The 17,332-nt window shown below is 36.7% G+C and overlaps 2 protein-coding genes across 7 annotated transcripts in view; one reads left to right on the forward strand and one right to left on the reverse strand.

Moving 5' to 3' along the window:
- The window catches only part of CCPG1 (cell cycle progression 1), a 40,643-nt gene extending 33,014 nt beyond the window's left edge, over nucleotides 1-7,629 (reverse strand). For all 6 annotated transcript variants that reach the window (XM_047738177.1, XM_047738176.1, XM_047738174.1 and 3 more), the window contains exon 1: nucleotides 7,471-7,629. The gene's annotated coding sequence lies outside the window, so the exon portion shown is untranslated. The remainder of the gene's footprint in view (nucleotides 1-7,470) is intronic.
- Nucleotides 7,630-7,885: 256 nt separating this feature from the next.
- Nucleotides 7,886-16,618, forward strand: PIERCE2 (piercer of microtubule wall 2). The gene is made up of 2 exons (XM_047738190.1): nucleotides 7,886-8,037; nucleotides 15,956-16,618. The coding sequence occupies exons 1-2, from the start codon at nucleotides 8,020-8,022 to the stop codon at nucleotides 16,301-16,303; spliced, it is 366 nt and encodes a 121-aa protein (XP_047594146.1). The 5' UTR covers nucleotides 7,886-8,019; the 3' UTR covers nucleotides 16,304-16,618.
- Nucleotides 16,619-17,332: the final 714 nt, after the last annotated feature.

The raw sequence follows: 17,332 nt of genomic DNA on the forward strand, positions 1-17,332 counted from the left end.
CTTTTTCAGGAATTAAGGAGTCTTCAATCTGTTCATTGTGGGAGGGAAGAACCTTCCATTGTATTGTTTCCTTTTTTCAAAGTAGTCTAATCTTAAGTGATAGGTCAGTTTATAATTTTTTTACTATCTACAATGTGGACCCTATTTCAGTCCCCAAATTCTAGCAATAAATAAACTTAGTTTAGGAGCACCTAGTACCCATTAGGCCTTTGTGTTGTGGGAAATATAAGTACTACCCTAAGGAAGTTGATTTCAAGCTTACTGACTAGAATGGTCAGGTAAACCCTTTACTTGAAGAGTAAGTTTCTATAGGACTTTTAAACTGTTACAGCAGATAAATCCTGCAACATATTTTCACCAAGCAAAGGGAAAGCTAAATGGCCTTCCAAAAACATCAAGGACAAAAGATTTGACAGGCAATTCTGAATATGGAACTAAGTGCTGTCTGCCATTTTTATGCTCAAAACACAACACAAAAGCTTCCCACCATTGGTGTAAAAGGTAGAGGATAAAAGAGATGCAGAAATACAAGAGCCACTTTCACATAAAAAACTTTTGAATTAAAAAAGAAAGCAAATTTCATTGTTCTCCTATCTTGCCTCCCAAAGGAAAAAAAAGGTTTTTTTTTTTTGCCAAGTTGCATCATTCAGGAATCAAAGCCTCCATTAAACTTCACTAACATGATGTTACAAAATACTTCCAATATGTCATCTTTTGTTTGCCTTGTGAAAGATCAGCACTAATATAAAGCTTCACAAAACTTTAAGACCACCTGGTAAAATAGGCCTAAAGATTTAAACATACAAAATTAAACCACAAAAAAACTCAAAGAAAACGCAAAATCGCTTTATAATCCTGAGGTAAACACAATCTTTTTCTAAGCTTTACACAAAACCCAAAAATTGTAAAGGAAAAGATCTTTTTTTTTTTTAAGATTTTATTTATTTATTTGACAGAGAGATCACAAGCAGGCAGAGAGGCAGGCAGAGAGAGAGGAGGAAGCAGGCTCCCTGCTGAGCAGAGAGACCGATGCGGGGCTCTATCCCAGGACTCCGAGATCATGACCTGAGCCGAAGGCAGCGGCTTAACCCACTGAGCCACCCAGGCGCCCCAGGAAAAGATCTTATATTAAAAATCATACACTTGTTAGGGAAAAATATCTGCTATGTATGAAAGAGTTTTCAAAACACTTCCAGCATACCAATAAACCATAAGAAAAAGGTTAAAACACTGAGTGGAAAATTTAGCAAGCAGGGTACATGGATGGCTCAGTCCGTTAAGCGTCAGCCTTTGGCTCAGGTCATGATCCTGGGGGTCCTGGGATCCAGTCCCGCATCAGGCTCCCTGCTCAGTGGGGAGCCTGCTTCTCCCTCTCCCTGCCGCTCCCCCTGCTTGTGCTCTCTATCAAATTAATTAATTAATTAAAACTTTAAAAAGAAAGAAAAGTCTTCAAGGAAATCTTACATAAAAACAAATTTAGCAAGCAACATACTCAATTTATAGAAAACATAAAAATAACACAGAGGGGCGCCTGGGTGGCTCAGTGGGTTAAAGCCTCTGCCTTCGGCTCAGGTCATGATCCCAGGGTCCTGGGATGGAGCCCCACATCGGGCTCTCTGCTCAGCGGGGAGCCTGCTTCCTCCTCTCTCTCTGCCTGCCTCTCTGCCTACTTGTGATCTCTGTCTGTCAAATAAATAAATAAAATCTTTAAAAAAAAATAACATAGAATACTGAAAAAATGCTCAAACTTACTACCAAATAACATGAAGAGAAGCAAGACTATTTTAATACCTAACCAATTAACACAGACTAAACAAGTTAGTAAGTTAGATAAGTTATGGGGAAAACAGGTCAACTGTAAACAGTGGAAATGTATATTATCATCCTTTCAGTGATTCGTTTTCTAAGTTTTATTTAAGTAACCTCTACACCCCACTTGGGGCTAAAACTCACAACCCCTAGATCAAGAGCCACATGTTCTGACTGAACCAGCCAGGCACTTCTTCTTTCAGTGATTTTTAACAACAAAATTTTACAGGCAGATAAGCTGTGACCATCCACCAATTTTCTTTCACTTCCTATTCATTTCATTTCTTCAGGAATTTATCTGATTGTAATACTCACATGAATATGAAAACATATACACATATGTATAAGAACTGTTGATAGAACAACTTTTACAATATAAAATTAGAAAGTAGAAGGTCTACCAAGAGTGAATTTATTAAAATTAAAATTTGTAGTATTATAATTAATGAAACCATTAAAAAGATAGACTAGATCAACATGCTTTGACATGGAGAAATATCAATATATTTTTAAAAGCATGACAAACATGTATAGTAAAATGCTATTTATATTAATCTACATGCAATACTAAAATTTTAGAGTATCTTTCAAATCTAAAAAAAAACAAAATTACATGTATCTTCTAAATTTTCAATGACCATTTATTAACCTTATAGTCAGCAGAAAAAATATTTTCTTTTCTAAAATAAAAATACAAACCCAATTTTAAGTATAGTATATGACTGATACAAATCCAATCATCTTCTGGATGACCAGTTTCTTCAAGACAAGTCAAAGGGCCGAAAGGAGTCATAGAAAAATATTTACTATCTGCGGTGTGAGAAACTTACAGTGGAAAATTGACGTTTTGATGAAAATCGGGCTTCGATGAGTCCACAATGCAGTAATTATAGTAATTATGTGATCCTATGGTTGCCCTGCCTCTTGGTTACTATATTCATCGTATGAGTGGATGCAAAGATAACCATAACCCATCTACAGTAAGTTGCCCTCTCCTAGTTCTAATGGGGTGGAATTTCATTTAAAACACTGAAATCTATCACTAAAGACAGGTATCTGGAAAAAAAAAAGTCTAGAACAGAGGAGTAATTTCACTTTATGCCTGCCCAGAAAAAGGCACCAACACGGTTACAGGCAGCAGATTAACCTTCTGATGTAGAAAATAAACTAAGAAGTGAGTCAATACACAATTTCTTCACAGATTTCCTTCTATGATGTAACATCCCTCAAATTAGGAAACAAAAGCAACCACTACCATATTTGAAGAAGAAAGTACTCTTTTTTTGCTTCCATCTAAAAGAAGACACACCTTTGATAAAAAAGTGTGAAATGAAGTGAGTCAGCAATATGAATTCAAACACTGTGGGGAAATTAAGATGCCTATTAGTATGTAAACATTCCTTTCACCAGGTACTTTCATTCTGAGAAAAAAAAAACCTGGCTTTCAAAGACTGTTTTATCTTAATTCTGGAGGAGCCTAGAAGAGACAACGTATACATAAACTTGACCAAGGCTCCATACTCACTTGGGCACCATGAGCCCCTGGTGGCCCCTTATTCCCTTTCACAAATAAGTAAGTAAAACTATTGGGTTTTGCCTCTTTGTTTTCCTCTATTATCAAATTTTTAAAAATAATTCATTTTTGCTTATTAAAAATACATATTCATCACATATCTATACCTTTTAATTCACCCTAATTCTATGAAAAACAAAGGGATTTTACACCTCTATTGTTTTCCATTTTTAAAAAAAACACTGAACAAATATACATCTACTGTTACTTTTTAGTAGTAATATTAGAAAATGTTAGTAAAGATACTGAGTTATCAACTAATCATATAAACAGCTGTCACCAACCCATGCATGATACATATTATATTACTTTGCCTTTCACTTTCACTTACATTTACTCTCAAAAAGTCCTCAGAAAAGTTTCTGAAACACTTTTTTACTTGAATGTTCTGTATGCCCACCTTAGGTAAAGTTAATCTCAAGGGTCAGATGCTGTAATAGGCAGGGATGACTTCCCCAGAAGAAGGTATCTAAGCTCCAAACTATTTCTGAAAGATCAATGCTTACACATGCAAGTATCTCTCAGAGGACCTAGGATTTCATATTCAGTGTAGGCTCAATGTCATGAAGTCAACTTAAAGTAACATCTTACAACATTAAACACATTTAGAACATTAAAAACATCCACCTCCTACTGTCAGAAGTTACACTGATGATTTTCCTTAGACTTTAGATGTGCAATTAAAAAAAAAACAAAACAAAATTAAAAGTACTCTTTTAAAAGCACACTGCAGTTTCAGGACCTTTAATGCAGCAGAGTGCAAAGTCACAGTCAGGACAGGGGCCAAGTTTCCTCCAACCTAGAAAAAGCCAAAAGCTCTACCAAAATATCAAATTAAGATACCATTTCACTGTTCCATCAAACTTCCCAGTCAAAAAAAAAAAAAAAACCTATCACATTCTTATCACACTTCAAATGCACAATATACTTTATATAAATGTTACTTATGTAGGCCAATAATACTTTGCATGGGCGGATCACTCTGCCACTTACAAAGTGATGTCATTTTCATACCTGATTTGAGCTTCACAAATACACCATCAAGTATGGCAACTGGCTATTATGTACAATGTACACATGGAAACAAGACAGAGTCACAAATCATGTGCTCAACATCATTAAACATCCTGATTCCCAATCCAATGCTCTTTTTACAGTAATTTCATCATGATGGTAGTATGAACCAGACAGAAGGTTTTTAGGATAGTGATTTATGGACAGATACTAAAGAACAATTAGATTTCTGACTTCCTATAGTGAAGGAGGAAAATCTTTGACTCACTTTATTCATTTTTAATACTTACTTCAAAAAACCAACTGGCCCTTAAACAAAGTTTCCACACATCAGATGTCCTAAAAAAAAAAAAAAAAAAAAGAAAAGAAAGAAAATTCCTAAACTTACCACTTACTTCCAATCCTTCCCACATTATGGGGCTAAATTTCATCTTAGAACCCAAATTTAGAAACTTTTTTTCAAATTTATCTGGTACAGTATATTGGACATGACCTTTGAAACACACTAATATCTCTAATTTGTTTTAATCTAGTCAAAACTGTAAAACTGCCAGCAAGGAAGTTCTTTAAAATGTAAGTTATCACATACATTATGGCAACTTCCTCACCTAACCACACATAAACATACAAACAATCCAGCCTCTAGTAGTTCTGCATTGTTAGATGAGTCTGCATTTTCTGTTTTAAAATATCCTGGGCTTAACAGGCCTTGCTGCTGTGTCCATGTTCTTTACATGTCAGAAACTACTGCTCTAGGATCTTTGCAGTTCATACTTATCTAGCTTTTTTAAATCTTTATTTAACTTAGATAAGAATGCAACTACACAATTGAGACTATAATACTGTGTAACAAGTTAGTAAATCAAACATGTTCATCAATTATGTTTCTTAAGCCCTGTAAATGGACTCAAATATCTAGTAAGATACTGAGCTAACACAATAGACAATATATACAAAATTAAAAGATACAAAGTAGCAAAAAGGAATTGAAACTTGAGGAGGAAGCAAAGCTTCAAAGAAAATAAAATATGAATACTATAGCTCAAAAAACAAAAAAAGCTTTAGAATGGATATTATATTAATATTTAATGGATACTTGGGAGTTGAGGCTTAACCTCAATTTTTCAGGACTGATAATTGCAAAAATACATAGAATATTCCTACAGAAGACCAATGTGACCCTTTCCTTAGGACAGAAAACAAAATGTGAGCTAAATAATATGCTTCTTACCCATTCATATCCAACATATCAATAACAGAAAATAAAAGTAAGCACAATCCAAAATATCAGTACCATATAAAACATGGTAGTCAACGTGATTTAATGAAAACAAGCTTTAAAAGTCCACATTTCATCATTGCTTCACTTCTTTATTTCCACTGGAAATAAATTTAAATTTAAAATTCTCCTACCTCTAGATCTTTTCAGATTAATATGCCCATCTTTTATCACCTGATAGATTTACAGGAATAATCAACATTGCACTGCCTTAACTGAAGACTGAGCACTTTTCTCCTTGATTTTACTATGCAAAATGAAAATAGATTAAAATGAGACATGCAGATATTAAGAATTACTGTTATATCGGGGTTTTTTTCCTTTTTAATCCAACAAATGCATTTCTTGCCCCTTCCAGACAAATAATTTAGGTTTAAATTATTTATATAATCTGTGGATGCAGTAACAGGGTCTCTGTGTAGGTTCTTTGTTGTTGTTTGTTTTTTAAAGCAATGTTTAGAGGACCTATTGAACTGCTGCACTGTATCCTTTTTTTTTTAATTAAGTTCTTTTCCTTGGAAAATTTGGAAAATACCAGAAAATATAAAGAAAAAGCCATTTATGGTTTCACCATCTGATCACTTTTATAACTATCTTTTGAGCTTATTTTTAGTAGACATGATCACTTCTGGTTCTATAGTTTCATTTACAAAATCAGAATTATACCATTTTCTAACCTGTTTTCACTTCAAAAGTATTTCCCACACCCCTGAATATTATTTAAGAATGGTTTTTATTTAGTAACTTCTTTAATTAGGATCCTATCCTTCGCTTAAAGGGTTAAAAATTACGCATTAAAATAATACCCTTGCTTTCTCCTATCCCTTCATCTTTATGATGAGAACTCAGCAAAGAACAGTAAACCACTGACACTAGCGTCCAAGGTGTGATAGATTGTATCCCCCTGAAAAATGTGGGACCTATTAAGATTCAAACCTTAAACCAAAAATATGAAGCGCTAACAGAGACAGTTAAAGCACTATCCAATGGAGGTAACCTTATTGGAGGAGGCAAATGTAAAATTCGCAGGACTCAAGTAGTTACCTCTTCTAGCTACAAGAAAGCTCCACTTCGTTTTTAAATAAAGCAATTGTGAAGCAGTGCAAACTTCACCCACTCAAAGAACTACCACAATTGACTGAGTTCGTTAAAATTGCCGCTCCCAATGGCAGAGCTGGATTCATCAAACAAAAATAAATATGTAGAGCACACGAGGAACTGTGTGGACAGCTGCTACAGAGAAGTTATCGATTAAGAAGTGGGCCGGGTGAGGCGGAAAAGGATAAGGAAGGGGATCTGATCATTATCAGCCTGGCGTATGAGCAGCAATCTCAGCTGCATTATTTAATATTTAATCCTCCTATTCCTGGCATCACGGGGCTCAAACGTCACCAAAAGAGATGGGCCGGCTGAAAAAACCGGCCGGGTGACGCACATAACATCTTACCATATGGATTCTCATCAATCAAGACCAAGAAGCGCCCAAGCCAGCCCTGTGAAAGAAGGGTCCCCCCGGCCATCAGCTCCCCCAATCCCTTAGTACGCCGCTCCGGTTCGCAAGCAGGGATCGGAGGGTGCGAGACCTCCCGACCGTTCGCCTCAGCGCCCAGCTCAAGACCACCCTTGCACCAGCTCCCGCCCAGAGTCAGTCCCAGCCTGGGCAGCCCCTGCCAGAGCGACCCCTGCCTCAGAGAAGACACCGCCTCTGCCTCCGCCACACAACTCAACAGCGGACAGAGCCCCGACAGGCGGCCAGGACTCCTCTCCCGGGGTCCCAACCAGCCCAGGGCCATACCTGAACGGGCAGCGCCACCTCCGCCCGACTGTGTTGACTGTCGCGGTGGCGGCGGTCACAGCTCCGAGCACAGTGACGCCTCACTTAAAAACAACAACCTGCTTGCAGGCGTCCGCAGCCGGGAGGCGGCGGCCGGTGGGGCGCCGCAGCGCATGCCGGGACTCGTAGTCCCTCCCGCTCCTCATGTAGGGCACGAGAGGAGGGAAGAACTACGACTCCCGAAGAGGAGCGCCGCCGGCGGGGGATCGGCAGCAGGAAGCTAGGCAGGGAGGCTAGGATCCTCACAACATCCGGGCCCCGGCGCGATAGCTGCTCCGCGGCCGGTTGCTATGGAGACTACCACTCTAAAGGATTCGCGGTTTCACCCGGAGGGCAGCTCCCTGGATTAGGCGGATTAGTAGATCCAGATTGATCTAGCGAACGGTTCATATTCTCTGAGGCTTTAATTGGATGTAGTAGAAAGGCCTCTCCTCTGTGCGCTCCCTGGTGGTCTTGCTATCCGCTGCCGAAGAAGACTGCGTTTGCCGAATAATAAAGAAGATACCGAGAATGACCGAGTACGACTGGGTGGGTTTGGGCAGAGGGCTGAATGATTTTGACAGCTGGTATTACTTGCTATAAATTTGGGCGCCACGCACCGCCACTCGCCCCACCCCCAAGAAACACCTTTCTAGACAACCACTGGGCTACACAGACGTAAATGCATCGCGCTGAGCCAGAGTTGCCTCTGAAAGTATGAAATGACTGGGGATGGTGTGCAACTGCGGTGATGGCTTTAAATGAGAAAAACGTACCTTGTTAATTTTACATTTTCTTTCACTACCTTGTTCAAAAAGGATAGGAGGGGAAAAAAGAATAATACAGTGCACTTGTATTCACTTTTGATGGAAACGTAGAAAGTTAAGGTTTAGGTAACCCTAAACCTTAACAACAAGGGTCTGTCCCCCAATGTGGCAAAAAAAAAAAAAAAAAAAAAAAAAAAAAAGATAAATAAAAGCATTAACAAGGAGAATGATGGGTCTGAGCAGAAACAAAAAGGTGCCTCAAAATTAGACTTTGGGAGGTTTTTTTGCTTTTGGTGTTGGTATAGTTAACATCACCTGTGACAAAACATCAAAAAAAGAAAAAAAAACGATTTTTAACTTAAAAATTACAGCTCCCATAAACAGCATTTTTATTATCTCAATGACTTGTTCTTATTTATCTTTTAAAAATGTGTACATGTTTATAAGGAAGAAGTTTGAAAAACCCCAGTGGATTGACTTTCTCTAATTCCAGGGGAGCCTGAAAATTACATTAGTGGTCTTTACCACGAATATGATCTCTTTGTAGATTTTTATTCCTTTCAAGGCACTTTCACAGTCCAATTTTTTAAGATCTTCAATTTTAGAAGAATCATTTACACTTTTAATTAACTTTTTAATCTTAGGTAAATAATATTTGCTGATCCTGTGTGTAACCTGATAGGGCACTTAAAATAATCCTTCTATTGTTCTTTGTATAAGGCTGTTTTGTTTTTAATTGTATCTAATTTGAACTCCACATTTTAAGAATATCAGATTTGAAGAGGGTGAAACCCAAATAAGAAAACTGCAGTAACCTATGACGTAAAGTAAAAGAATGAGTATTTTAGTTCTAAGTATGTAACAATTATCCTGGAAGTCAAAAAGATTCATGGTAGACCCTAACATTTCCTGATTGTGTGGTACAAATTATGCCAACAAAGTTTATCAGTTAATTTCTCTTCTGTTTCGACTAGATTTGGTTTACTGTAATTCTAACTTTTTGAAGAACCTCCATACTGTTTTCCAGACTGACTGCACCAGCTTGCATTCCCACCAACAGTGTAAAAGTGTTCCCCTTTCTCCATATCCTCACTAACATTTGTCATTTCCCTACTCATTAATTTAAGCCATTCTGACCAGTGTGAGGTGGTATCTCATTGTGGTTTTGATTTGTATTTCCTGATGTCGAGTGATGTGGAGCATCTTTTCATGTGTCTGTTGGCCATCTGGATGTCTTCTTTGAAAAACTGTTCATGTCTTCTGCCCATTTCTTTTTTTTTTTTTTAATTTCTTTTCATCGTAACAGTATTGTTTTTGCACCACACCCAGTGCTCCATGCTATATGTGCCCTCCCTAATACCCACCACCTTGTTCCCCCAACCTCCCACCCCCTGCCCCTTCAAAACCCTCAGGTTGTTTTTCAGAGTCCATAGTCTCTCATGGTTCACCTCCCCTTCCAATTTCCCTCAACTCCCTTCTCCTCTCCATCTCCCCATGTCCTCCATGTTATTTGTTATGCTCCACAAATAAGTGAAACCATATGATAATTGACTCTCTCTGCTTGACTTATTTCACTCAGCATAATCTCTTCCAGTCCCGTCCATGTTGCTACAAAAGTTGGGTATTCATCCTTTCTGATGGAGGCATAATACTCCATAGTGTATATGGACCACATCTTCCTTATCCATTTGTCCGTTGAAAGGCATCTTGGTTCTTTCCACAGTTTGGCGACCGTGGCCATTGCTGCTATAAACATTGGGGTACAGATGGCCCTTCTTTTCACTACATCTGTATCTTTGGGGTAAATACCCAGTAGTGCAATTGCAGGGTCATAGGGAAGCTCTATTTTTAATTTCTTGAGGAATCTCCACACTGTTCTCCAAAGTGGCTGCACCAACTTGCATTCCCACCAACAGTGTAAGAGGGTTCCCCTTACTCCACATCCTCTCCAACACATGTTTCCTGCCTTGCTAATTTTGGCCATTCTAAGTGGTGTAAGGTGGTATCTCAATGTGATTTTAATTTGAATCTCCCTGATGGCTAGTGATGATGAACATTTTTTCATGTGTCTGATAGCCATTTGTATGTCTTCATTGGAGAAGTGTCTGTTCATGTCTTCTGCCCATTTTTTGATATGATTATCTGTTTTGTGTGTGTTGAGTTTGAGGAGTTCTTTATAGATCCTGGATATCAACCTTTTGTCTGTACTGTCATTTGCAAATATCTTCTCCCATTCCGTGGGTTGCCTCTTTGTTTTGTTGACGGTTTCCTTTGCTGAGCAGAAGCTTTTGATCTTGATGAAGTCCCAAAATTTCATTTTTGCTTTTGTTTCCTTTGCCTTTGGAGACATATCTTGAAAGAAGTTGCTGTGGCTGATATTGAAGAGGTTACTGCCTATGTTCTCCTCTAGGATTCTGATGGATTCCTGTCTCACGTTGAGGTCTTTTATCCATTTCGAGTTTATCTTTGTGTACAGTGTAAGAGAATGGTCGAGTTTCATTCTTCTACATATAGCTGCCCAATTTTCCCAGCACCATTTATTGAAGAGACTGTCTTTTTTCCACTGTATATTTTTTCCTATTTTGTCGAAGATTATTTGACCATAGAGTTGAGGGTCCATATCTGGGCTCTCTACTCTGTTCCAATGGTCTATGTGTCTGCTTTTATTCCAGTACCATGCTGTCTTGGTGATCACAGCTTTGTAGTAAAGCTTGAAATCAGGTAACGTGATTTCTGCCCATTTCTTATTGGATTATTTGTTCGTTGGATGTTGAGTTTTATAAGTTTTGGGGTTTTTTTTTTTTTAGATTTTGGATATTAGACCTTTATATGGTAAGACATTTGCTGGTATCTTCTCCCGTTCTATCGGTTGTCTTTTGGTTTTATCGACTCTTTACTTTGCTGTGCAAAAGCTTTTTATCTTGATGAAGTCCCAACAGTTCATTTTTGCTTTTGTTTCCTTTGCCTTTGGAACATTTCTAGCAAAAGGTTGCTGGGGCTGCAGTCACAGAGGTTGCTGCCTGTGTTCTCTAGGATTTTGATGGGTTCCTGTCTCACATTTAGGTCTTTCATCCATTTTGAGTCTATTTTTGTGTATGGTATAAGAAAATGGTCCAGTTTCATTCTTCTGCATGTGGCTGTCCAATTTTCCCAAAACCAGTTGTTGAAGAGATGTCTTTTTTCCTTTGGATAGTCTTTTCTGCTTTGTCGAAGATTAGTTGACCATAGAGTTGAGTGTCCATTTCTGGGTTTTCTATTCTGTTCCATTGATCTATGTGTCTGTTTTTGTGCCAATACCATACTGTCTTGATGATTACAGCTTTGTAATAGAGCTTAAAGCCCAGAATTGTGTATGTGAATGTGTAGATTGCTCTAGGTAGCATAGACATTTTAACAATATTTGTTCCTCTAATCCATGAGCATGGAACGTTTTTAAATTTCTTTGTTTCTTCCTCAATTTCCTTCATGAGTGTTCTATAGTTTTCTGAGTACAGATCCTTTGCCTCTTTGGTTAGGTTTATTCCTAGGTATCTTATGGTTTTTAGTGCAATTATAAATGGGATTGCTTCCCTAATTTCTCTTTCTTCTGTCTCATCATTAGTATATAGAAATCCAACTAATTTCTGTACATTGATTTTATGTCCTGCCACTTTGTTGAATTCCTGTATGGGTGTTAACAATTTTGAGATGGAGCCTTTTGGGTTTTCCACATAGAATATCATGTCATCTGTGCAGAGTGAGAATTTGACTTCTTTGCCTATTTGGATGTCTTTTATTTCTTTTTTTTTGTATGATTGCTGAGGCTAGGACTTCTAGTACTAGGTTGAACAATAGTGATGATAGTGTTCCTCCTGTGTTCCTAACCTTAGGGGAAAAGCTCTCAGTTTTTCCATGTTGAGATTGATATTCACTGTGGGCTTTTCATATATGGCTTTTATGATATTGAGGTATCCCTACACTGTAAAGAATTTTAATTAAGAAAGGATGTTCTACTTTGTCAGATGTTTTTCTGCATTATTAAGAGGATCATATGGTTCTTGTCCTTTTATTAACATAGTATATCACATTGATTAATTTGCAGATGTTAAACCACCCTTGCAACCCAGGAATAAATCCTACTTGTTTGTGGTGAATAATCCTTTTAATGCATTGTTGGATCCTATTGGCTAGGATCTTGGTGAAAATTTTGGCATCCATGTTCATTAGGGATATTGGTATGTAATTCTCCTTTTTGGTGAGGTCTTTGTCTGGTTTTGGGATCAAGAAAATGCTGGCCTCATACAATGAGTTTGGAAGTGTTCTCCCATTTCTCTTTTTTGAAACAGCCTCAGAAGAGGTATTCTAGTCTATTTAAAGACTTCTTTAAATACTGGATAGAATTCCTCTGGGAAGCCATCAGGCCTTGTTTGTTGGGAGATTTTTTTATTACTGCTTCAATTTCCTTGCTGCTTATGGATCTGTTCAGGTTTTCTATTTCTTCCTGTTTCAATTTCAGAAGGTTATATGTCTCTAGGAATGTATCCATTTCTACCAGATTGCCTAATTTGTTGGCATATAGTTGCTCTTAATATGTTCTTATAATTGTTTGTATTTCTTCAGTGTTGGTTGTGACCTCTCCTCTTTCATTCATGATTCTATTTATTTGGGTCCTTTTTCTTTTCTTTTTGATAAGCCTGGCTAGGGGTTTAATCAGTCTTTCAAAGAACCAGCTCCTAGTTAAGTTGATCTACTGTTCTTTTGGTTTCTATTTCAGTGATTTCTGCTCTAATCTTTATTAATTCTCTTCTCCTGCTGGGTTTAGGCTTTATTTGCTGTTCTTTCTCCAGCTCCTTTAGGTCTAAGGTCAGGTTGTGTATTTGAGACCTCTCTTGTTTCTTAAGAAAGGCTTGCATTGCTATATACTTCCCTCTTAGGATCACTGTTGGAGCATCCCAAAGGTTTTGAACATTTTTTTTCATTTTCATTTATTTCTATGAATTTTTAAAATTCTTCTTTAATTTCCTGGTTCACTGATTCATTCTTTAGTAGGATGCTCTTTAACCTCCATGTATTTGTTTTCTTCCAAATTTCCTCTTGTGATTAAGTTCAAGTTTCAAAAGCATTGTGGTCTGAAAATATGCAGCAAATGATCCCAGTCTTTTATTACCAGTTGAGACCTGATTTGTGACTCAAATATGTGATCTGTTCTGGAGGATGTTTCATGTGTACTCAAGAAGAATGTACACTATTGCTTTTAGATGAAATGCTCTTAATATATCTGTGAAGTCCATTTGGTCCACTGTGTTATTCAAAGCCCTGTTTCCTTATTGATCTTCTATTTAGATGATCTGTCCATTGCAGTGAGTGGAGTGTTAAAATATGTGTAGTGTGTATATATATTCATATTTAATTTGTATATTAAAAATTGTAGTAAATTGCACCACCAGCTACCCAAGTGTTTGTCCAGAAACCTAGTCTTCATCCTTGATCTGTCCATCTTCATCACCACCGACTTTCAATCAATCACCAGACCCTGTGAATTCTACTTCCAAAATATATTTCAAATTTGTTTACTTATTTCCCTCTCTATACCACCACCCAACTACAGATCATTGTCATCAGTTACTTGGACTGCTGTAGCTTCTTTCTACATCCATTCAAGAACCTGACAGCAGCCAAAGTAATCATAGTAAAACTTGTTACATAATGGCATGCATCTCCTTAAAACACTTTAATAACTTTCCATTGCTTTTACCATAAAGATCCAATTTTAAAAGAGTCCACAAGATTCTTCAGGATCTGGCCCCTGCCCCTCTATTCTCATCTCAGATTTTCACCCTAACTTACTTGACTTTGGCCATGCTGAGTTTTTCTTTATTCCCATTTCTAACTTTTCCTGGCCTTCCAGTCTTAGATTCAATGACACTTCACTAGAGTGGCCTTTCTTAGCCTCCATAGTAGGTTAGAACCCCCTATAAATTTTCATAAATAGCTTATATATTTTTTTCTCCATAGCACTTACCACAATTATAATTACTAGTTGTGTAATTATTTACTTAATGGTTATGCCCACAATGCTAAAATCCCTGAATGTTTATTTCATTCTCTTCTCATTCTAGAATTAGGCAGTATGTCCTTTTCTAACTATGACTTCTTGCAGCTCTTCTCTATGATTTACAAATGTTTTATAAATTCTCATGATTCCAGTACAGGATTTAAAACCTTTCTTATACATACTTTTGATAAGTTTACTTTGTCCAGATATTATGTCATTTATGAGAACTAGCCACCGCCCTCAAGAGAACAGAATTCCTGTAAAAGTGAAGTGGACATGCTAACCTTTTTGTTTTGTTTTGTTTCCAGGTTTATTGAGATATAATTGACATATAACAGTGTGTAAGTTTAAGATGTATTACGTGGTTTCTTGTATGTATGCATTGTGAAATGATTACCACAATAAGATTAGCACATACATCACCTCACATAATTAAAGTTATTTTTGTGGTGAGAACATTTAAAATCTACTCTCTAGCAACTTTCAAGTATATAATAAAGTATTGGTAACTATACTTACCATGCTGTACATTAGATCCCTTGAACTTATTCTTCTTATAATTGGAAGTTTGTACTCATTGACCAACATCTTTCCATTTCCCCCATCCCCTGGAAATCATCGTTCTTCTGTTTCAATGAGTTTGACTTTAAAATTTTAGATTCATATATGAGATTCTCGTATTCTTTGTCTGACTTAGTTCACTTAGCATAACGCCCTCCATGTTATCTGAAATGGCAGGATTTCTTTTTTTATGGATGATTAATACTTATGTATGTATATATACATGAGAATATAGTATACTACATCTTTATCCATTATTCCATTAATGGACACCTAGATTGTTTCCATATCTTTGCTATTATTGTGAATAGTGCTGCAACGAACATGAGAGTGCAGACATCCCTTTGAGATAGTGAGTTAACTTCATTTGGGCATATACCCAAAACTGGGATTGCTGGATCATATGGTAATACTAATTATAATTTTTTGAGGAATCTCCATACTGTTTTCTATAGTGACTGCACCAGTTTGCATTCCCACAAACAGTGCACAAGGGTTTCCTTTTCTTCACATCCTTGCCAACACTTGTTATTTGACACAAGCCATTCTAATACAGGCATGAGGTTGTACCTCATTGTGGTTTTAATTTGCTTTTCTCTGATCATTAATGATGTTGAACAGCTTCTCATGTTCCTAATGGCCATTTGTCATCTTGTCTGGAAGAATGTCTATTCAGATCCTCTGTTCATTTTTAATCAGGTTATGTTTTGTTACTGCATTGTATGAATTCCTTGTATATTTCGGATACTAATCCCTTATCAATATAGTTTGCAAATATTTTCTCCCATTCTGTAGGTTGTCTCTTCATTCTGTTGACTACTACTTTTGCTGTGCAGAAGCTTTTCAGTTTGATGCAGTCTCACTTGTTATTTTTGCTTTTGTTGCTTATGCGTTTGGTGTCATATCCAAAAAATTTATGCCAAGAACATCACAGAGCTTTCCCCCTGTGTTCTTTTCTAGAAGCTTTGTGCTTTCAGGTCTTATATTTAAGTCTTTAATTCATTTTGAGTTAATTTTTGTGAGTGGTATGACAGGGTTGGTGCTAATTTTAATTTTTTTCCCAAAATTTTATAATTGAGAATAATTTGATGTGTTTATATTTTAGGACAAGAAATGTGCTTCAGCTTCAAATTCAGGAACAGAAGTGAAACCTGAACAAGTTCTTCCTTGTGTGAATCCTGGCAATCCTGTGTTTTCATGTATGTTGGACCCAAAGACACTCTATACAGCTACCTCACTATCAAAACCTAAGATGATTATGTATAAAACCAATTCGAGTAATTATGGTGAATTTTTACCTAAGCCACAGTTTTTTCCCTGCAATTATACTCCAAGAGACCAAGTATTTTCAAACCATATCAGCGCTACTGGATTTTATCAAAATAACTCTCTAAACACTACACCTGATAGAACCAGAACCCTTGATTTTCCTAATTTTCAACGTACTCTATGAAAATATATTCCTTTGCATATTTAAGAGAAAATTACTCAGGAAAAGTGCATTTTAAATCTAAGGATAGAATACCTAACTTGAAATATAAAAGTATTTGAATTAGTTAAAAAAATACTTTAAGAAATAAAACATTTGAACTGATACCTGAATAACAGTGAATTCTTAAATGTGTTCAAAATAGAATAAAAAGAGACATGTTTTAGTAAATCTTGGTTTTATTTAGTACATGTTCTCCAAAAGTTGCAAAAGGCTCTCAAATTAGTGTTTTCATTTTCTTTGGGTAAATACTCAGTACTGGATTTATTAGGTCATATGGTGATTCTATTTCTAATTTTTTAGTAACTTCCACAGTGTTTTCCACAGTGGCTGTACCAGTTTGAATTCCCACAACAGTACCTGAGGGTTCCTTTTTCCCACATCCTCACCAACACTTATTGTTTCTTGTTTCTTTGGCACCAGCCATTCTGATAGGTATAAGGTAATATCTCATTGTGGTTTTGATTTGCTTTTCCCTGATGATGAGTGATGTTGAGCATCTTTTTGTGGGTCTGTTGGCCATTTGTATGTTTTCTTTGGAGTTATGTCTGTTCATGTCTATTTTCAATTTTGAAATCTGGGATGGTGATACCTCTAGTTTTGTTCTTTTTCAAGAATGCTTTGGCTATTTGGCTATATACAAATTTTAGGATTGTTTGTTCTAGTTCTGTGAAAAATGCTGTTGGTATTTTATTGGGATTGCATTAAATTCGTAGATTGCTTTGGGTAGTGGACATTTTAACAATTTGTTCTTCCTATCCATGAGCATGGGATATTTCCCACTTGTTTGTGTTATCTTCTATTTATTTCATCAATATTTTGTAGTTTTCAGAATACAAGTCTTTTCTCTCTTTGGTTAGGTTTATTCCTAGGTATTTTATTTTTGTTGCGATTGTAAATGGGATTTTTTTTTTAAAGATTTTATTTATTTGAGAGAGAGAGCATGAAAGGGGCGAGGGGCAGAGGGAGAAGCCGGCTCCCTGATGAGCAGAG

This window comes from Lutra lutra, chromosome 7, assembly GCF_902655055.1.
Source record: "Lutra lutra chromosome 7, mLutLut1.2, whole genome shotgun sequence".
Lineage (NCBI taxonomy): Eukaryota > Metazoa > Chordata > Mammalia > Carnivora > Mustelidae > Lutra > Lutra lutra.